The 22,037-nt window shown below is 33.6% G+C and overlaps 7 protein-coding genes across 7 annotated transcripts; 5 read left to right on the top strand and 2 right to left on the bottom strand.

The window, feature by feature from the left end:
• Positions 1-1,279: 1,279 nt before the first annotated feature.
• On the top strand, positions 1,280-1,606 carry GO595_001698 (uncharacterized protein; the record flags this gene model as incomplete). Its single annotated transcript, XM_067914526.1, has 1 exon — positions 1,280-1,606. The coding sequence occupies one exon, from the start codon at positions 1,280-1,282 to the stop codon at positions 1,604-1,606; it is 327 nt and encodes a 108-aa protein (XP_067778274.1).
• A 2,668-nt stretch (positions 1,607-4,274) lies between these two features.
• Positions 4,275-5,159, top strand: GO595_001697 (NAD-dependent protein deacetylase sirtuin-3-like; the record flags this gene model as incomplete). Its single annotated transcript, XM_067914523.1, has 1 exon — positions 4,275-5,159. The coding sequence occupies one exon, from the start codon at positions 4,275-4,277 to the stop codon at positions 5,157-5,159; it is 885 nt and encodes a 294-aa protein (XP_067778273.1).
• Positions 5,160-5,511: 352 nt separating this feature from the next.
• Positions 5,512-6,816, top strand: GO595_001696 (surfactant B protein; the record flags this gene model as incomplete). Its single annotated transcript, XM_067914522.1, has 1 exon — positions 5,512-6,816. The coding sequence occupies one exon, from the start codon at positions 5,512-5,514 to the stop codon at positions 6,814-6,816; it is 1,305 nt and encodes a 434-aa protein (XP_067778272.1).
• Positions 6,817-12,202: 5,386 nt separating this feature from the next.
• GO595_001695 (Serine/threonine-protein phosphatase PP-X isozyme 2) lies at positions 12,203-13,129 on the bottom strand (the record flags this gene model as incomplete). The annotated part of the gene is made up of 1 exon (XM_067914521.1): positions 12,203-13,129. The coding sequence occupies one exon, from the start codon at positions 13,127-13,129 to the stop codon at positions 12,203-12,205; it is 927 nt and encodes a 308-aa protein (XP_067778271.1).
• Positions 13,130-13,662: 533 nt separating this feature from the next.
• Positions 13,663-16,230, top strand: GO595_001694 (uncharacterized protein; the record flags this gene model as incomplete). Its single annotated transcript, XM_067914520.1, has 1 exon — positions 13,663-16,230. One exon carries the CDS (start codon positions 13,663-13,665, stop codon positions 16,228-16,230), a length of 2,568 nt encoding a protein of 855 aa, XP_067778270.1.
• Positions 16,231-16,416: 186 nt separating this feature from the next.
• On the top strand, positions 16,417-16,992 carry GO595_001693 (small GTP-binding protein; the record flags this gene model as incomplete). The annotated part of the gene is made up of 1 exon (XM_067914519.1): positions 16,417-16,992. One exon carries the CDS (start codon positions 16,417-16,419, stop codon positions 16,990-16,992), a length of 576 nt encoding a protein of 191 aa, XP_067778269.1.
• Positions 16,993-18,255: 1,263 nt separating this feature from the next.
• GO595_001692 (pyruvate:ferredoxin (flavodoxin) oxidoreductase) lies at positions 18,256-21,747 on the bottom strand (the record flags this gene model as incomplete). The annotated part of the gene is made up of 1 exon (XM_067914518.1): positions 18,256-21,747. The coding sequence occupies one exon, from the start codon at positions 21,745-21,747 to the stop codon at positions 18,256-18,258; it is 3,492 nt and encodes a 1,163-aa protein (XP_067778268.1).
• Between the last annotated feature and the right edge of the window lie 290 nt (positions 21,748-22,037).

The raw sequence follows: 22,037 nt of genomic DNA, 5'->3' as shown, positions 1-22,037 counted from the left end.
GTCACCAAATTTATTTCAATTTTTATCAAATGCTGAAAATAATTATCCAATTTTTTTTCCCTTGCATTATATATATATATATATATCATAATATGAATATGATTTTTTATTTTGGATGAAAATTAAGTAAGTTCTCTAATGCTTCCATGTGTAAGTCTCCCAAATTCTAAAAGATAATTATGTGATAAGAAAACAAAACCTTCAATAATATAACTGCAAAATTAAATTCAAATTATGATAAATAAATATTCTCTTATCATTATTATTTATTAAGTGGATGTTTATAAGTGATAAAGAAATGAAAGCAGTCAAAAATACATGGGTTGAAGTTCTTTGATATCATCAAGATCTCGATAAATTTATTCCCCCTTATGATAATTCCTAAGATGATATAATTTATTATTTATTATTTGATCTATAATAAATTCATTTTGTTGTAATGTTGAAATTTCTGTTATATATAATTAATTATATTTCAAGGAGTCAATCCGAATTTAATTATAATACTTTGAATACTATAATTAAATGCCTCGATAATTAATGGTTAACTTAAATAATCAATAATATCAATTAATATATTATGAAAATAATTGAATAAAACCAAATGATAATATTCGTATATAATTCAAAATCAAAGAGGCGTGGCATTATCTGAATAAATATTCGATTATTGATGAAATAACAATGTAATCAAAATCAGCTTTAGAATGTATTGAAAATCTATTAGAAACATTAGCTTTGGCAGTAAATAATGATAATCCTACTAATCCTTATGGCGGATGTAGTGTTTTATTATTTGGTGACATGTCACAAGTAACTGATGATTGATGCTGACTACCTATTAAATAGATGCATTAACACACTTCTAGATGATGAAATTGAAGACATATTCAATTTAATACGATAAAAAAATTTAATTCTGATGATTTATTGTAATGTGATTGCATATGACATGAGACATGATAGAGAATTATTGTTTCCAGATGGTATAGTGCCACTTTTAACAATATACTAACATCTAATTGTAAAGATGAGCGATCAATAAACGTTAACGAATATATAAGCAATTTTGGCAGGGCCATCCTTGGAGAACGTTAGTGGTACCTCCAAAAGATATATTACCCTGCCAAAATATCGCTTTCGGACCAATTGAATACCCTGATCCCGTTAACATTGAATACTATACATCATTTTTCAATTCATTTCGATCGTCTTTTAGGAGAACGTTAAACGATAGACATTTGGACCAAGTGAATACTCCCGCCGGTTATTTTCTACAATGCCACGTCGAACAAGGTTATACTTACGTAACTATACACAACGGTCATTGCTTCCTGGTAAACGCAATAAGTATACAAATTTCATATTTATTGAGAATAGTGATGCTGAATTTACTTCTGGTGCCACACAATGGTTTACTATAGTTCCACCTTCTACTGTTCGAGGTATGCATCAGGTTAAGAACATTACGATAAACATTGCATATGGTAACGGTGCTTCTGGTACTGCCCCTGATAATAATATGATTAGATGGGCAATTGTTTATGTTCCTGCTCGTTCTGTTACGTGTAATCTTCAGTTTGGTACTAGTGAGACAAGATCCTGATCAAATACAACATCAAAATATGATCAAATAAGAACCTATAAAGATATTACCAAATTTAGTCAAGAATTATTGTATATTTTTAGATCAAGATTTATTGACAATATTTGTTAAGTAGATCAATATGATATAGTTGGTGATTTTGTGCATAATAGTAATCCTGATGGAATGGTAATATGTTATGAAAATATTGGAGCTGATGATTATAAGAATCTAATTCTTCACAAAAAAGCAAGTGATGAAGAAATAGTCATTATTGATGCTTACTAATGTGAAATATCTATATTTCAGATCCTAACTCATATAATAATTTAGATTCACGAAGAGAATTATATTAAACAATTTCTAATGATTCTGTAATAAGAATTTTATCAAGAGCTTTCATATGTAAGAAAACAAAATGTATAGTTCAAAGATCTTTATCACTTTGCATTGGTGCTAGAGTTATGCTATTCAAAAATATTAATCATATAGGAAACGCCACTTTATTAAGAGTTAGACCTTGAGCTTTATAAGCAATACATGTCCAACATAATTATATTGGGAACTGGAAAATTCTTATTGTTTTTTTATCATAAAATTCATATGAATTAACCTCTTGTTTTAAAATACTTTTGGGTTCGTCAATTTGATCAAACTTTACTTCAATAGCTTCATAAACCGACTTGTATTCATTAAATTGATTATTGGTACCTCTTGCCATATTTATAGATTTTTCTGGTACTTTCTAACCTACTGGGACTTTTTGAATATATAGTATTCGAAAAGTGGAAGTCATCTCAATCATTTTTTGAATAAGCTCTCAATTGTGTTCGGCGTTTGGACTTATTGTAAAAAAATAATACTGCATTTTCGAGACGGTTACGAAATAAATCAAAACGGTCGCAAAAATATTCCAGAGGGCAATATATTCAAAATATTTTCGAAAAACTCAAAAATTTTCTTGTAAAAATTGTATAAACATTATCTTGGTTGAGTCAATGTGGTAAACATAAAAGACATCATATGGTCCCAGTAGGTTCTACATTTTTCGCTGTTGATCTCAGAAATTGAGATTTTTAGTGCAATCTCCAAAAGTTTAGCTCGAGCTATTATTTTTCGGTCATAAGGTAGATTAGAAATTTCAATCTATCATTGAATAAAGGACCTGCTATTTTCCTTTTGATGGCAAATTGTAATAATGGAAATGCTTCTTCAATAATGTTGAGCATTGGAGAATATTGGAAAGGGTACTCATATTCCCACCCTGCATAAGCGCAGATTTGATTTATTCCGTTCTCATTGTGGATCCTACAATTGTCAAATATGGATGTCACTTTTGGCAAATTCAAAGTCACAACAACTTCTGCAAGTATAGTTAGTAAAACCATGAATTCTTTGGAATTCATGGAACCCACTCTACAACCACAACACACAAGGCCCAGATCCTTGTTTACGCACGCACAAACCGACATATTAGTGCCTTTGTTTTGTGCTAAATTAACTATTGCTCAATTTCATTTATAGATCGGGCTTGTCTTCTGAGTGTATTTAAATTAAATCCACACTCATCTATAAAAAGATATGTCCTATCCTGATTCTGCAGAACCCATTGTGCAAATTCACTTCTTATGATTTTATTGTTAATACAATTTCTCATTTGATAATAGAATGAAGAATCTCTGAGAGTGATTAATTCGCCATCCACGTAGCTCCATAATGTTGAAACAAAAAATCGGTAAATTATTTTTATTAACCATAATATCCCGTAGGTCTTTCAAGGTTACTTGTGGGTTTTTATTTTCTATATAATCAATGGCAATTGAAATCATTTCTGGAGACCATTTCTTAATTTGTTTAACACAATGATTCTCAATATTACCATTAGAATTCATCATTTTATAATATGTTGTTAATTTATATCCCAACATCTTGCATAATTCTTTGGCAAAACCTTTTGGTTGGGTAAGATATGCTTGATATATGATTTTTGCATGTTCAGGAACTTTTTTATTTCCATTTCCCATCTTCAAAACTAGTCTTATAACCGTTTTAAATTTTTTCGTAATGTCTCGAAAATGCTGTAATGTCACCTATTTTTGCATAAAAGAATGGAGTTCAAATCTACTATTTTACATCATCTTCAAATAGTATATAATATTTTATATAAAATCATAACACCTTACTAGACTATATGATATATATCATATCAAAATTTTAATTACGGTATGTGAGTATTTTTGGATTATCGATAATGATTAATTTTTTTTCTCAGTGTATCTCTAAATGAATATTTAATTAGATTATATATATATATATAATATAACAACTTTATCTTATATCTTATTGAGATATTTCTTTTTTATATTAATCATTTATATTTTGACATTGTAAAATAATTTGATAGTAATTGAAAACACTCAAAAATGTAAAGTTGATAATCAGCATTGTTAATAAGAATTTAATATTATGGAATATTATTCTCAAATTTCTTCTTTTATCAATTAGTTTTGATATTTTATGTTGATTAAAATTTAATTTTGCATTTCAAATTTATTGTTAGTTCAATCGTTTATTTAACCTCAATATCTGATTACCTTCAAATTTGGAAAATATATATTTAGGCAATTTCACTGTTTTGTTGTAAGTTTTGACTTTTCTGGATGAATTTGATGAACGTTTAAATTCCAAAATGGAAGCTCTTGCTAAAATTCTTAAAACAGAAAGATACAAAAAAATAATTGTAATGTGTGGTGCTGGGATTTCTGTAGGCTCTGGAATTCCTGATTTTAGGTCACCAGACTCTGGGCTTTATCCTTCAATTAAGAAAGAATTATCTTTAAAGAAAAAAAAGCCAACATTTGTTTTTGAGCTTGATACATTCCTTTCAGATCCTCGTCCATTTTGGTGGATTTTTACAAGAATGTGGAATAATTTTTCCAATGCTTATCCCACATATTTTCATTTTTTTATCAAGCTTTTAAACGATCATAATCTTCTTCTTAGATGTTATACTCAAAATATTGATGGTCTTGAAGAAGCTGCAGGAGTTTCAAAAGATAAAATTATTTATGCTCATGGAGAAATGGGTACATGTGTTTGCCTTAACTGTAAAAAAGAATTTCCAATCACATATAGTATAAAACAAATACAACAGAATTTTAGCGAACCTCACCTAACGATCGAAAACACTGTTGTTCCAAAATGTGATAATTGTGGATCAAATCTCATAAAACCTTCTGCTGTGTTTTTCCAACAAGATCTCCCAGATAAATTCTTTGATCAATATCCAAAAGATTTTGCAGAAACAGATCTTATAATTATTGCTGGAACTTCACTTGAAGTTTATCCATTTGCTTCCTTGCCAAGTAAAGCAGGAGAAAATGTACCTCGTTACCTCATTAACAAGGATATGATCAAAAGTTTAGGACGTTATCGCTTTAAGAAAGGAAAAGATTATTTTATTGGTGGGGATTGCCAAGAATTTGTTCAAAATATTTGTAAAATTCTTGGATGGGAAAACGATTTAAACGCACTTTATGAGTCAAGAGAATCTACTGGGAAAAGGTGGGTCTAACTATATCCTTTTGAGAGAATGTTCAAAAAAAAAAATAATTCTTTTTCAAAAAAAAAACTATGTTTTAGTAAGAATAACATGATAAATTTTTTTAAGGAAATGTTTTTTTTGTTTATGCCAAAAAGAAGAATTTTGGTTTGAGAACCCAACGCATTATCAAACGACCGTTTAGATAACCCAAGTTCGATAACAAAGCGTGCACTGAATTCAGTTCTTACACGAAACTTTTTGTATAATTTGTATCACTTTTTGAATATTCAAAAAGTCTTTGAAATCCAGCATTTGACGGTGGTTATGTCAAACTGCCAAAATTTGAAACAAATTCAATGCTCAGAAAAAAGTGTTCATTAAAATGTTTGCTTTCTTTTTCATCCAAGCTTTAAGCTATTATGAAATCCCAGAAATTGAAATACCAGCCGGAATTTCAAATGCTGATGCTTGCTCTGTTTGCAAGACTGTTGTTTCAGCTGTTCAATCAGCCTTAAAGAATTCTAAAGTTCAATCCTATGTCAAAAGCGCAGCTCTTTCTGCTTGCAGCAAGTTATCAAACTCAGTACTCAAGACACTTTGCAACACAATTGTCAACAACTTTCTCACAACAATCATGAACTTCGCTTCATCAGGTCTTGCTAAGGCAAGCATCTGCCAACGCATCAAGCTTTGCTCATCAAATGATGGTGAAGAATATGAAGTTGAAGAAGAAAATTCAATTGCCACATGCGCCATGTGCCTTGCCCAACAAATTGCTATCTATGGCCCACAACGCGGTCCATTCTATGCTCTTAAGAACTGCCCAAGCATCTGTGCCAAGAACAGCAATGATGAAGAATACGAAGAAATCGAAGAAGGCATGGAAAACAGTGCTCTTACATGTGCTGCCTGCATTGCTGCCCAAATTGCACTCTATGGTAATATTGCTGGTCCAATCAGAGCCGTCACAGTTTGCAAGAAACAATGCTCAACAAATGGCGTCGATGAAGATAATGGTATCATCATGACATGGGCATCCTGCCTTTACAAGTACAAGTTCCAAGGTGTTAAAGCCATTGAAACATGCAAGAAACTTCTTGGCAATTCCAATGAAGAAGTTGCAACAATTGATGAAGGACTTGCTAACAGCGCAGTTGCATGTGCCGCATGTGTTGCAGCCCAAGTTGCTCTCAAAGGTGCAGTCTTAGGAGCAGCCACTGGTGCAATCCTTTGCAGGAACGTTTGCTTCAACTCTAACTCAGAAGAAGAAGAAGTTACAGACATTAACACACTTGATGAAATGATTGATTTCATGAAGTGCTATGCCGAAATGGTTAAGAAATATGGTCCTGTTGCTGGTGTATACTATGCCAATGCAGTTTGCAGGCATAATGTCTTATCCAAGAACGATGAAGAAATCGAACCAATCGAAATCCCAGAAGGCATTTCTAACTTTGTTGCATGCACATTCTGCCAAACAATTGTTAATGGCGTCAAGTCCATCTTATCTAACACATCCGTCCAATCGGAGATTTCTAACTTAGCTGCTCAATTATGCACAAAGGTCCCATCACTCGTTCAAGGAATTTGCACAACAATCGTTAGCCAATACCTTCCAAAGGTTATCTCTTACATCTCACAAGGAATGTCAGCTTCAGCAATCTGCGCTAAGATTGGTCTTTGCTAAACATCAAGTTATCTCTTAAACAGTTAAGTTTTTAATTTTTGCATTTTCTGTGTTGACATTTCCACTTTTTGTGTCGCGTCTGTTGCCAAATGATTTGGCTGGAGAGCGGCACCATTCTGACGTGGGACGGAGCGAGCGCAGCGGTGCGGACTGAGGTGCCGGAGGAGGCAGTGGGCGAGGAGGAGTTCACGCGCGACTGCCTCTTCGCGTTTGCGCAGTACCAATCTGGTAACTTATCGAACAGTCAGGTTTCAGCAAAGTATTACTCGCTTTACAAAGCACACGCACCAGAATCAATTCAGCCAACTCTGTTTCACATTCTGGAATTAGTTATTTTTTCAAATGATGAAGATATTAGATTGAAATTACTTCAAATTTCAAAAAATGATATTGAAAATGATGAAAAAACTTTGGAGGTTATTACATTATGTCAATATTTACTAACAAAAAATGAAACAGAATTTCAAAATTTTTATGCAGAAAAAAATGGAACAAAAGAAACAGGCGAAAAAATATATTCAGCTTATTTAAAGTATGAATCAAATATTAACACATTAACAGGTCAATTAAGCAAACATTTATCACCTTTAATTGGTGGAGGAAATACAGTATTTGATCAAGATATTCTTCATTTTCTCACAGGGGGACCCATAGAATGTCAATCTTGGCTCTCTTCAGTTGTTCTTAATAACATTTTCAAATTCCACATCAACAAATCTCTCCTCCAAGAGATAATTAAAGAAGAAATACATGTTGAAAACGATATTATCTATGAACTGCTTCTTTTATCCAACAATTCCTTCACGATAATTCATGATTTATTTTCGACTGATAATTTATTCATCTTTTTATTCACGCATTTAATTCATAAGTCACGTGTTCTTTCACTTCGTGGCTCATTTCTTATTTTCATTGATAGTTCATATCAACTTCTTGATGAAGTTACTTCGACATTAGATCCTAATTTACAAGTATTTCTTCCATTTATCTTTTGGTCAATGAATGAAATTCTTCGGAACAATCAAAGTGAAGAAATACGAAACAACTTAATATCACGTATACGGAAATTATGGCCGTCGATAAAACAATTATTTGATACGCGTGAAATTAGCGAAATCATTGGCGAGTCGCAAGAATTCGATGACTTTATATCAGAGATAATTAGTTGTCAATTCGATAATGTTAACTTAAATATCGACGATAAGAATATAAAGAATTTAAGTGATGAAATATTTGACGAAAATTCTTTAATCGAATTCCTAAATGTTAATTTTGTGCATTGTACAAAACAACAAAAATTGGAATTATTACAAAACGAAAGTGTGCTCCCAATCCTGAAAAATGAGGAATTCAGTCATGAAAAAATTAATGAAAACATTTTGATGAATTTAATGGAAGCTTCCATCGAAACTTATGACACAGAGATTATAGAAATGTTTCAGGAATGGATGTTCGAGTACATAGCAAAAAACGATAAACTGCCCGAGTATTCAATTTTCTAAAGTTTATAAAGTAAAGCATTTAAAATAATATGAATCTTAAATCTTTTTCATCTAATCAGAATGTGTTTTGGAAATTTTCTTTTATTTTATGAAAAATGAGTGAATTTATAAAAATAATTGAAGAAATATTTCTTCGTGTTAAAATGTAAATATTTATGAAAGTGATGATGTGTTGTTGTGCCAACTTTTAAGTTTACTCAAAAAGTGATTCTGGCGCTCAAATTAATCCTAAATGATAACACATACACAAAAAGATAGAACAGAAGATAAATCAAGGCAACATAAACCACCTCTTATCTATGTAGTAAAAGTACAGAAAAAAATTAAATCTTTTTCTGAAGTTAAATTTCCACAAAATACATTTTATATCGATTTATCACGAAATAAAATTAATGACTTTAATGGGTTTCCTCAGTTAAATAAACTTACAGAATTAGTTCTTGATTATAATCCACTCAAATCCTTTGCTTCAATTCCTGAGCTTCCTAAACTCCGTAAAGTTTCCATCAAAGGTACACCTCTTATTCACAATTCATACTATCAAATTATGTGTTTAATTGCTTTTGGTCTCCAACTTGAGTTTGTAAATAATGAACGTGTCAAAAATGAACAAAAGAAAAAAGCCGCCACTCTCAAAGAATCCATCCTTCCACACCTTAAAAAAGGTCATTTAATCTCCAATATAAAACCACTTCGACTCGTTGATATCAATAGTTCCTGCTTTGTGGAGCCGTCAATTGAGTCTTTTCATGCCTCTGTTAACCTTGGCTACACCACACCACCAATCAGAGAAATGGCACGCTCAAAGGAAATATCTATTCCACGTTTGCGTCCATCAGTTGCATCACTTTGCAATGAAATTCTCTCAAATGAAGAAAAAATTTTTGGAGTTCTTTATGAAGTTTCTGCTAATATACATAATTCGTTGAATCAGTTACGGCAGAAATATTCAAATAATTATAATAATGATTCGAATACTTTTGGTAAAGAAGATGAAAAAGAAAAACATTTCATTAAGCAAAATAATAAAAATAATATAATAAGAAAAGAAAAAAGTTCAGAAAATGAAAATTCGCAATCAGATAATTCTCATAATGAAGAAAATGTTATTAATAAAATAATTGATAAAATTGTACAAAACAAGACAAATGAAAAAAGTTCAGAAAGTGAAAAATCGCAATCAGATAATTCTATTAATGAAAATGAAGAAAAAGATAACATCGATGCTATTGATAAAGAAATAATAAGCAAAATCGTTTCTAGAATTCTAAATGAGAAAAGTTCAGAAAATGAAAATTCTTCACAAACAGAAAATTCTTTCAATGAAAATGCAGAAAAAGAAAATAATTTCAATAACAAAAGAACAATAAACAAAATGGAAGATATCAATATAAGCGAAAATTCTCAATCAGATAATTCTATTGATGAAAAAACAGAAAAAGAAAATTTACATAATGAAATAATAAATAAAATGGAAAAAAGTTTGGAAATTGAAAATTCACAATCAGATAATTCTATTGATAAAAAAGATATCAATTACAATAACAAAAGAACAATAAACAAAATTAAAGATATTAATACAAATGAAAATTCTCAATCAGATAATTCTATTAATAAGAGCTCGGGAAAAGGAAGTCTTCGTTTCATTAATAAGGAAATCTTCGACCAAATGAGCAAAAGCGCAGAGAACTCTTCGCAATCGGATAATTTCATTCATGAAATTGCAAAAAAAGATAATAATCGCATTAATAAAATGGAAGAAATTGATACAAATGAAGAAAGTTTGGGAAATGATAATTTTTCGCAATCTGATATTCTCTTATTGAACGATAAAATAGATTTAGAAAATATTGAAAATGATGATGAAGCAAGCGAAAGTAATTCAATGAATGAAACTGAAGAAAATGATGTGAAATTTGAAAGTTTCGAAAACAGTGATTTTGATTCGGATTTTCTAGATGAAAACATTCCGAGAAGTGATGTTGAAAGAATTGAAACAGACAGCGTTACATTTGATCATGAAGAAGAAGAATGAACGATAGGGAATTTAAATGGTTTTTGATCCGAATTATATTCAAAAATCATTTATCGTTTTCAAACTTGATGTGGGTTGCAGAGTTAAATCTAACGCCTTTAGCATTATATATAGATTTGGCGTATTTACAAACAAAATGTGTAAAATGCGGCAAAGAAAATAATTTGACTTGTTTTACTAAATTTAGTAAATGTGATCAAATTTAAAATTCATTTTTTTTAATTTGATATTTAGATATGTCAGCTGAAGCTATTAAAGAGATAAAAACGATTAGGTATAGGTTGTTTATTAATGATACCACGTGATGCATATTGAAGTATGTTTTATCTTATTGAATATATATTGAATTGAATTTTTGTTTATAACATATATTTAATATGAAAATACTTTACAAACGTAATTTCTATTTTATAACAATTAATAAAGTTATTTCTTTCTGGTAACATAACATGGACAATTCAAATTATTCTTTAATAAACTGGTGGTATATAATTATCGTTAAGTAATTTTTCGTACTTTGAAATAAGTGGTATCAAAATTAGTTCATCGCTAATGCCTTGACCTGTTTTTGCAGATGTTTCTACAAAATATGCATTAATTTGTTGCGCGAAAGCTTCTCCTTCTTCTCTTGAAACACGGCGTTCATTTTCTAAATCAAGCTTATTGCCACACACAATGATTGGCGTATCAGGTTCTAAAAATTCCTTCAATTTGTTGTGAAAAACTGATAATTGAGTGAACGTATCATAGCAATCTATAGAGTATACATAGATCATGCAATTTGGCTTTACGTGCTTATATGTTGTTATAATGCTTAAATCTGATAATATGTCACATTGGTCGACTATTTCTACCAATACTTGCCGAAAATTATATATAACATATTTTTTAAATGTTTCTTCTATAGTGGGGTCGTACTCTTCAGTGAATTCATTTTGAAACAAACGAGTTACCAAGCATGTTTTGCCAGAAGCTCCATAACCATAAGTAGCCATCTTTACATTGTGTACACTTATGTCAGTATCTTTGTTACCTGACCTACGCGCCCTCCTTGCATGGAAAAGCTTTCTGAAGAAAAAACTACACATTCTGGGGATGCATCTAACGGTTTTAACTTTTTGATGGAGGCTATAAAATTTTTTTGAAATAAAATTCAAAAAGGAATGTGTAGCTGAATTTGAGTTTAACACGCGACGATAAAAACGAGCTCAAAAAGTGAAAGAAATACAAAAAGTGAAATTCACGATTAAAAACAATTGTAAAAGTTGTTTGTTTGAATACTTTACATACAAAAACTAAAATCATTTTTTTGCGAAATTCGCTCCTACGATTTTTTTTTAATCCTAAAATAATCATTTGCATACTTATTTCAATGAAATATAACAATTATTAAAACTTTTACCAACTAAATTTTAAGATATTGTTTATTTAAAATTCAATATATATTTGGTCGTACCATTTCAATCGATCAATTTGAAGGTATGATGGAAGACCTTGAATATAATCCTTAGCCTTTCAGTTCCAGTTCATTATTTTTGTTAAAAAAGCATTTTGAATGATTTTTGTTGTTTTTTTTTTTTGGAAGCAAATAAAAAGTGACAATAATTAATTGATTAGTTTATCCAAATGGGGCCCTTTAATCGTTTTCCATTCAAATCCGATTGTCACCCTCTGCTTTAAGCTTATATAATAATTCTTATATTTTTCAATCATAATTTGCATTATGTCTTTAAATTTATTAATAAACAAAATGATATCATTTATTTAGAACTAAGATTCGATGAATTCCTCAAAAGCATTTAACCTTATCAATTTATTTTTTTTCAAACCAAAATTATTTGATATTTATCTACACAAAGTAACGCGGTACTTCAGTTTGTGGAATATTTCCTCTTGCGCTTGCCGGCGCCTCTTTAAACAATTTAAATTTTGTCCTTGTCGGAGTTGTTATTTCGAATATTGATGCTAAGTTTCCGCCCCTGTAGCAGTAGTTTGGCGCTGACCACACAGTGTATAGCAAACCGTTGAACCATTTTTCGTATCCATCGTTAGCGACTTGGTGTGCTCTACAGATGAACTGTAACTCATTCTGTTGCAAAAAAGCTTTTGTTACATCCCCTCCAAACACATAACCTGCTCCGCGAGGTGACTGATTAAATCCATCTCGATCATCTGGATCAGACCAAAGAATATCAGAGAAAAGACCATACTGTGGTGGTTCTTGAAAACGATCCAAGTCAGAAATATCGGAAAGATATTTGAGATCTGGACTAAGCCCGCCATGAACACATAAAATGCTCTTGTTAATGGTCGCTGAGAGCGGAAGCGCATTGAATACTTCAATGCATTGGTGATAAAGTTCTGTATCATTATATTTCCGTATGATTTCTTCATAAAAGCCATAATCTTCAGTTACTTGTTGACTTTCATGATTCCCTCTTAAAAGATAAATCTTACGAGGATAAAGTATCTTGAGAGAAAGAAGAAGGAAAAAGGTTTCGGTACTATAATAACCTCGATCTACATAATCTCCAAGAAATATGAAATTTTGTTCTGGAGGTCGACCTCCTACTGCAAATAGTTCTAAAAGATCATAAAATTGTCCATGAATATCACCACAAACAGTAATTGGTGCGTTTAATTTAAGGATAGTTGGCTCTGATGTAAGAATTTCTTTTGCCTTGTTTAACAAGAGCTTAGCATCTTCTTTTGTTGGTAGCTTACAATCCCATAAATCAGAAGAAATTTGTTTGATATCACCTCCAATTGTTCCCATTTTTAAAGGCACACAATATGAACGGTTATATGATCGACACTTCTATAGAAATACGTTATTCAGGCTTGAATCGATTTTTTTCTTTAGCGAAAAATATCTCGTTAATCTTCATGAACAATATTGAATATTTAAAATTTCTTCAATTGGATTCGATAGTGAACATTATCTGAAAAGCATTATGAAAAATAATGAATTGACAATCAATTCATTTTGCTTTATCATATTCAAAACTATGCACTTTAGTTAAACATCATATAACCTTTTTTTAACCTCTTAAAAATATGTTTAATTGGAATTAAATTTAAAACATTTTACCTAAAAAAATTAAAAAAAGTTATTCGCCCACAATATCTCCTTTTATTTATATGAAAATGCAAATATTTTAACCTAAGTTTTGATTTGTAACTTGCGTTTAGCAGCAATTTATGAGTTGAGCACAACCAGTAATTGAATAAACAACTCAACTTTCGATCAAAAGTAGCGGTTAGGGAAGTTAATTGCATTCAATTGGAAGTAGCAGAAAATACCAACAAATGGCTACAACAACAACAGAAGTAACTAAGGAGGAAGTAGAAAGTGATACAGTAGAAATTGATAAGCTCCTCGCGCGAATGTTAAACCATCCTTTCTCTGTCTGGACTGATGATACAACATCTAATGAGAAGCATTCAACTAAACGTCAATGCCAACTTTCAGGCCCATTCTTACTTATAGTTGATCCTACACAAACTGTCCCAACTTTAAACCTTTACCTTCCACAATGGGAATGTTCTGTTAAAAAAAGCAAAAACCATAGATCCATTGTTCTTCAGTCAAACGAGTTCGAAAATATCCACACAATCAAGTTAAAATCAAAGAATCAAAAAGCAATCGACTTATGGGCAAAATGGATTAATAATGGAGTTGAAGATATTAAAGGATTGAAACTTAGAATTGCTGAATTTAAGTGCAAGCTTAACATGGAAGGATCTTTTCTTAAGAGTCGTTTATATATTACGAATGATGGTATTTCAATTTCACGTCAAGGCAAAACTGTTGTCGAATTACCACGTGCCCCAGTTACCAAAGCTTTACCAAATCTCAATGAAGCACTCAAAATTCATCTTTATAAGAATGGAGTATCATCCAATACAATCACATGTGAAAAAATCGAAGATTCAAGAAGACTCATTCTTGCAGTTAACTCAGAGCCTGATGATCTTAAGACAATTCCTGATTTCTTCATTGGCGAGACAAATATTCCTGATATTCCCGATGAAATATTCGAAAGCATCGAAGCTAATGATGGCGCAAAACATAACGATGTCGTAATCGAAGCAGAAGTTGAGGAAGAAGATGACGATTTTCTTGGACTGCCCCAATTTGAAGAAGAGGAAGAAGGGGCACCCCAAACCGCTGAAAAAGAAGAAGAAAGCGAAAAAGAAGACGAAGAACAAAAGAAACAAGTTAAAAAGAAGAAGAAAGTTATTAAGACAAAGTCTAGGAAAGCTAAAGACAAACCAAAAAAAAGAGTTAAGAAGAAGTCAGGAAAGAATGTTAACGATGATGAAGAAGCTCCTGCTCCAAAGAAAGAAAAAGAAACCCCACAGTTCATTTCCAAGGAAAACAATGAGATGGAAAAGAAAAAGAATGCTCTTCTCGGAAAAGGAAAAGATAATGCACCAAAACCAAAGAAGTCGGTTGTCATCGAGACCTCAGATTTCATCCCAGCTGATAAGAACCCATGGCCCGAAAGCGAGAAAGAGCAATCTAAATCAAAGAAGGCATCTCAAACATCTGAAGTCAGCAAAAAACAAGTTTCCGAATCAAGACTATACAATGACCCAGTGAATTTCCAGCGTCGTATGAACGACAAACTTGAAAAATTAGCTCAACTTCCTCGAAATGAGAAACCGCCCGATATCACAACCCTAATTTCCCAAAACTGTGCTCAATTTGGACTTAAAGAGAAACCAGGTTCATACCCATTTCTCGATATTCCAGATATTGAAGAAGAGATTATTCCATTCCAAGTCCCTAACAACGCATTCTCCTCAATTTTGTACTCTAACGCTTTGGTTGTGCCCACGGTTGGTGAAACCAAGACTCTTCAAAGCACATATGATATTGAAGAAATTGTCAAATCATTCCCACCAAACTTCCAGGCTGCCCTTAAACGCTCAGGATACACTCCTCCTAAGGAGATTTTTGACATATATACTGAGACCATGAAGCAATTCAAGGAACTTCCTCCTCCTCAACAGCCAGTTGCTGCATGTGGGCTCTTCCTTCAAGGCCGTTCCAGCAAGCTAAAGCAAATCTCCAAGCAACTTGCCGTATTGAAGTATCCGATCGGCCTCATCAACGAGTCGCTGAAGATGATGTCATTTTCAGAGGAAACCGATTTCGAGAACTTTTTCATAGGACTTTACAAGCACGGTTTTATTAACTTTTTCTTTGAAACCGTCAAGAACGAACAAGATTTTATCATCAACAATTATTTCCCTGATGCATTCATGAGATGTGACTCATTCTGTAATGATATTTGTGCATTATCATGTAAGCCTTTTGATCAAGTAGAGCCAAAACTTGGACCACTTCCATATCAAGGAATTAATGCACCTCATATCATTTTCTCAAATCGAATTCCACGTTTTATGAACTCTATCACTCAAGAACTTATACCTACTACCGAATTTGCTGGCAAAAGACCACCATCTGATCTATCATATATTATTGCATCATTAATTCAATTAATGGCAATAATCGTGAAAAACAATCACTTGCTTGTACGCTCAAAAGAATATGCTTTCCTTTGGAGTAAGATCAATGGTCTATCTAGAAAATTCAATAAGCCCAATTTCTTTAAGTTCAACGAACGACCACCAAAAGAAGTGAAAATTGTATCTTTCCTCATCAACGTTTTGTTCGATAGGTCGCTGACTGAGTTTCTTCTTTTGTTCCTCCAAAATGAAAGGGCAAACCAAATGGTACAAGAACTTTTCGTCTTATCAATGAACGAGCTTGTGAAGTTGGAGGCAATAAAGAAGACCGAAGTTGAAAGTCAGGAAATTGTGATAAGGACAAAAGAAGATGTCGATCATATTTTTGCAATTCAGTAAAAACATGTGAATTAAGCTTAGGCTTTTGGCTTTGTTGTTTGATAATTATTAATTCGTTTTTCCAGTTTTTATTTTAAGCTTTAAAATATTTTGACTAATTTCTCTTTTTGTATTTGTTTCGATCGTTTTTGCATTTTTTGACATGTCCAATGGACTTCATCAGGCAGTTGCCTAAAGGATTTTTTTATGTGTGACTTCTCTGTGATGATGCTTGGATCTGGTCCGTCTGGAAAATCTGCAATTACAATTCGATTTGTGCAAGATTTTTTTGAAGCTAATTTCGATCCAATAATAGAGCATGTTTACAGGCGTACAATTAAAATTGATGACAAAAATATTCAATTTAGTATACTTGACATAGGAGGTTCTGATGACTTTTCTGCACTTCGTATTTCATTTCGGAGGAAGGCAAATGCTTTTATTATTGTTTATGCAATAGATTCTCGCTGGAGCTTCGAAGGTGTTAAATCTTGGTATCGTGATATCAAGCTGAATCGCGGTATAATTTTGGATCCAGTTTTTCTTTGTGGGAATAAGTGTGATCAGGAAGACGTCCGGGTTGTCAGCAAAACTGAAGGAGAAGATCTTGCAAAAAAATTAGGTGCAACCTTCTTCGAGACATCAGCATTAAATAATACAAATATCACCGAAATGTTCACTGAACTTGCAAAAGAAATTTTAAATAGAAAAAACTACATGACCCAAGCAAACCAGGCAAAGAAAGAAAAAATACTAAACAAAGAGATATGTAAAATATTTTAAACTCATCTTCTTTTTACTTTTTCTTGTTCTCATACAATTCTTTTTCTTCAATGAATTTGGGTAAATTTCTCTTTTGTTTTCCACATAATGATGGAAACTTTGACTTTAAATCCAATGGATTATAATTTGATTTATGAGCAACCATTTGGTAATTATCAAGTATCTGTTCTTTTATTTCTTTTAAATTAATTTATTTCTATTCGGTGAGATATAAAAAATGTTCTCTCTATAAGAGAAAAATTATATCTCTCTAATGATGGTTATTCAATTGCCTGATATGCAAAGAATGATGAATTCGTCAATATTGTATTTCCAATATTTCCCAAACTTTCTTTTAAATATTTCTGAGCTTGTGGTTTAACATAAATATTTATGATTGTCATTAATTGAATAATTTTTTTTTCAATCTTCATACCAAAATGCATAAATAAACATTCGAATGAAACAGCACCTAATCGAAAACGGTGCATAATTTAGAAACGATTATTTTTGGAGAAAATGTTACAGCAATTGGCGGTTCAGCATTTTCAGCATGTTCATCAATCAAAAACATTACAATTCCAAATTCAGTCGCATCGATTGGTAATTCAGCATTTTCATCATGTTCTAATTTAATAATGTTAACACTTGGCTATGGAATAAAAGAAATTGGAGGTTCAGCATTTGGTAATTGTGATGCACTTGAATGCATTTATTATTATGGCGACACAGAACCAGATATTGGAGAAAATGCATTTTTTAATGTTGCAACAACAGTTATAACATATCCAACATATATAAAAAGTAACTTTGGCGCATTAAATGTTATCAAATCAGCAGAAGGAAATTGCAAACCAATTCCAACACTTTCATTTTCAGCTTCACATACATATTCTCAGTCAAATACATTCAGTCGAAGTAATACATATTCTCAGTCAAATGCATTCAGTTGTAGTAATACATATTCAAAGTCGAATGCATTTACTGAATCATTTCAAAATGATATAACGAAATCTTTTTCATATTTATTAACAGCCACATTATCATTTACATATTCATTTTCTTATTATGAAATACAAACAAAATCACTTTCACTATTTACAATTAATTCGTCGAATATTTAACATTAAAAATAAACATTTTCAACGACTTTTACATCGTGGTGCCATATTACGTTCTAAATATTATTTTTAAAAGATTTTGCAGTGGATGAATTAATAAAACAATTACAAAAGATAATCATAATAATAATATTATTAATTAAGGCATTTTATTTCTGAAACTCTAGTTCTTCTTGGCAAGTGAAGCATAGTAATTGTAACGGTGCTTAAGATCGGCGATAAGTTGTGGGTGCTTGACCTTGGCTTCGTTTGGATAAAGATCGACAAGTGAAGCGAAACGGTTTTCAGACTTGACAAGTGGTGCAATGTCATAGTTTGGTTCCTTAGAGTCGAGTTGGAATGCGACTTTGCCTTCAGCAGCGCGGCGTGGGTCATAGCGGTAGAGGACGATGTAGCCAGACTTGACGAGATCCTTGCAGTGCTTTGGAGTTGAACCAAGTCCCTTCTTGACGCCGTGGTTGATGCATGGTGAGTAGTTGATGATGAGTGCTGGGCCGTCATATTCTTCAGCTTCGACCAAAGCCTTAAGAGCTTGTTGTGGATCAGCGAGTAAGCATGTGTTAGCAACATAAATGTTTCCATATGTCATAGCGATAGCACCGAGATCCTTCTTTTGCTTGGTGTAACCAGCAACAGAGAAGTTAGCGACAGCACCACGTTGTGTAGCCTTGGAGCATTGACCACCAGTGTTGGAGTAAACTTCAGTATCAAGAACAACAACTTTGACGTTTTCACCAGATGCGAGAACGTGATCTAAGCCACCATAGCCGATATCGTAGGCCCAGCCATCACCACCCATGATCCATACGGACTTACGGGCGAGAACATCAGCTTGTGCCTTGAGACGCTTGATGTCGGCATCATTGTCTGGAAGTGCCTTAAGAAGTGGTTGGATCTTAGCAGCAATTTCGATGGACTTCTTGGATTCGTAGTTTTCGAGGAGTTGTTCGAAGAGGTTCTTAAGTTCACCTGAGACCTTTCCTGCCTTGACAATGTTCTTGATGAGGTTCTTAGCAATTGTACGACGTGCTTGAACACCTTCAAAGATACCATAACCGAATTCGGCGTTATCTTCGAATAATGAGTTAGCCCAAGCTGGACCATGTCCCTTATCATTAGTGCAGAATGGGTTGAATGGATATGTAGCACCCCAAATGAGTGAGCAGCCAGTAGCGCATGCCATGTAAAGTTGGTCGCCATATAATTGTGTAAGGAGCTTGATGATAGCTGGTTCACCACATCCTGGGCATGCACCGTTGTATTCAACAAGTGGTAATTGGAATTGTGAGCCACGGACTGTCTTAGGACTGACGAGATTTCCTCTGTTTGGAGCTGCGCTGCATTGTTCGAAATTCTTCTTTTCTTGGTCAGCAATCTTTTCGAATGGAACCATTGATAATGCATTGACTGGGCAAACGTTGACGCAAACACCACAGCCTGTGCAATCGAGTGGAGAGATTTGAATGCGGTACTTGAGACCCTTAAGTTCTTTACCTTTAGCGGCAACTGTAACAAGTCCTTTAGCTTCTGAGTCGTTAAGAAGATATGGACGGATGACAGCGTGTGGGCAAACGATTGAGCATTGGTTGCATTGGATACATACCTTTGAGTTCCATGTTGGAAGTTGGACAGCGATACCACGCTTTTCTTTCTTGGCTGTACCGGCTGGGATTTCAGTGTAATCTGAGATTTCATCAACAGAAATATCATCACCACGGTTTTCGATTGAGCATTGGACGATCTTGTCGAAGCCTGTTTCGTCATGTTTGGTTTCTGGTGTAAGCTTCAACCATGCTTCTCTGTCGTACTTAAGTTCATGGATACCAGCGAGTGCTGAGTCAACAGCTGCTTGGTTCTTTTGGATGACGTCCTTACCCTTACGAGCATATTGCTTAGCGATTGATTCCTTAAGGAGTGGGATGCATTTCTCTTGTGGAAGAACATTAGCAAGTGCGAAGAAGACTGTTTGCATGATCATGTTGATACGTCCTGGGATACCGAGTTTGTATGAAAGTGCTGTAGCATCGATATAATAGATCTTAGCGTTACGTTCGGCAAGCTTCTTACGCATTGAAGCTGGGAGTGCCTTATCGAAGTCTGTACCTTCAGCAATGTTCATAACGAATGTACCGTTTTGCTTGAGTTGTGAAATTGTATCGAACTTCTTAAGGTAAGATGGGCAATGACATGCAACATAGTCTGCTTGTTGGACATAGTATGGTGCATCGATTGGCTTTTCACCGAAACGAAGGTGAGAGAGTGTTAAACCACCAGACTTGTGTGCATCGTAAGCGAAGTAAGCTTGACCATAAAGCTTTGTGTTAGAAACAATGAGCTTGATAGCTTGTTTGTTAGCACCGACTGTACCATCAGCACCAAGACCCCAGAAGAGGCATTGGCGTGTTGAGCTTGGGAGATAATCCTTTGGTTCTCCAACTGGGATAGCTGTTTGTGGATCGTTAAGGCCAACTGTGAATTGATCCTTTGGCTTAGGTAAGACGAGGTTCTTAGCAATAGCTTCAACGTGTTGTGGGGCGAAATCTTTGCTACCAATTCCATAACGGCCGCCAATGATTTCAACGTTACGTTTGTTTTGGAGGGCTGCTGCAACATCGAGGTAAAGTGGTTCACGAACACCAGTGATATCACGGACTTTATCCATGACACAGATTCTTTTAACTGATGGTGGAAGAGCAGCAAGAATACGTTCGGCCTTGAATGGACGGTAAAGATGGATCTTAACAAGACCAATCTTGCATCCTGGGTGTGTACGGATATATTCTTCAACAGTATCGTTACCTGAGCCAAGCATGACAATTGCATATTCATCATTTGGTGTACCAACATATTGAACTGGCTTGTAGTGACGACCTGTGAGCTTAGCAAAGCGATCCATCATGTCTTCGACTTCCTTATCGAGTCTGCCATATACACGGGCTGGCTTTTCGGCTGATTGCCAAACATATTCTGGACCAACAATGGTACCACGAACGCTTGGATGTTCTGGGTTTAATGAGCGTTTACGCATGCGGGCAATTGCATCTTCATCGACAAGTTTACGGAGAACATCATAATCAATTTCTTCATATGTGTTGATTTCGTGGGATGTACGGAAGCCATCGAAGAAGTGAAGGAATGGAAGACCTGTCTTGATTGTTGTTAAGTGAGCAATGGCAGCAAGATCGTGGGCTTCTTGAACTCCATTGGAGCAGAGCATTGGCATGTTAGTGGAACGTGCGCAATAAACATCACCATGATCGTTATAGATTGAAAGACCACCAAGTGAAAGTGAACGAGCTGTGACATGGAGAACTGCTGGGCAATATTCACCAGCGATCTTGTAAAGATCTGGGATCATAAGAAGAAGACCTTGTGAGGCTGTGAAAGAGGATGTAAGAGTACCAACTGATGTTGCACCATGAACAGCACCAGCAGCACCACCTTCTGATTCGAGCATTCTAAGGTGGACTGGATTACCCCAAATGTTCTTCTTTCCTTGTGCGATCCATGCATCGACTAATTCACCCATTGTGGTTGCTGGTGTGATTGGATAAATGAATGATGCTTCACTAAGAGCATAAGCAACTGAAGCTGCGGCGGTGTTACCGTCTCCTGGGACTCTCTTTCCGAAGTTCCTAAGCATAAGTGAAGTCATTATCCCTGGCCGTCGATTTGAGAGGCAACGGCCACTCATCTTCACTCAAATTTTCAATAGCTATCGGCTAGATCAGTTAACTTTTCAAGTTCAATAAAATAACCTAAGTTCTGTTTCTCAATTTATAAGGTTCCTGTAAAATTTGTTTCTTTTTTTTCAGTCAAGGACAGATTTTGTTGTAACTTTTTATAGATTTCATAATAAAAATTTTATTTTTGAGATTTTTAAAAACGTCAGATCCTAGAAATTTCTTAATATTAATGGTTTCTTATAAAACGTTCAAAAAAAAA

Source organism: Histomonas meleagridis, assembly GCF_020186115.1.
Source record: "Histomonas meleagridis strain 2922-C6/04-10x chromosome Unknown contig_146, whole genome shotgun sequence".
NCBI lineage: Eukaryota > Parabasalia > Tritrichomonadida > Dientamoebidae > Histomonas > Histomonas meleagridis.
Note: the sequence above shows the minus strand (reverse complement) of the source record. Positions and strands in the feature narration are given on the sequence as shown.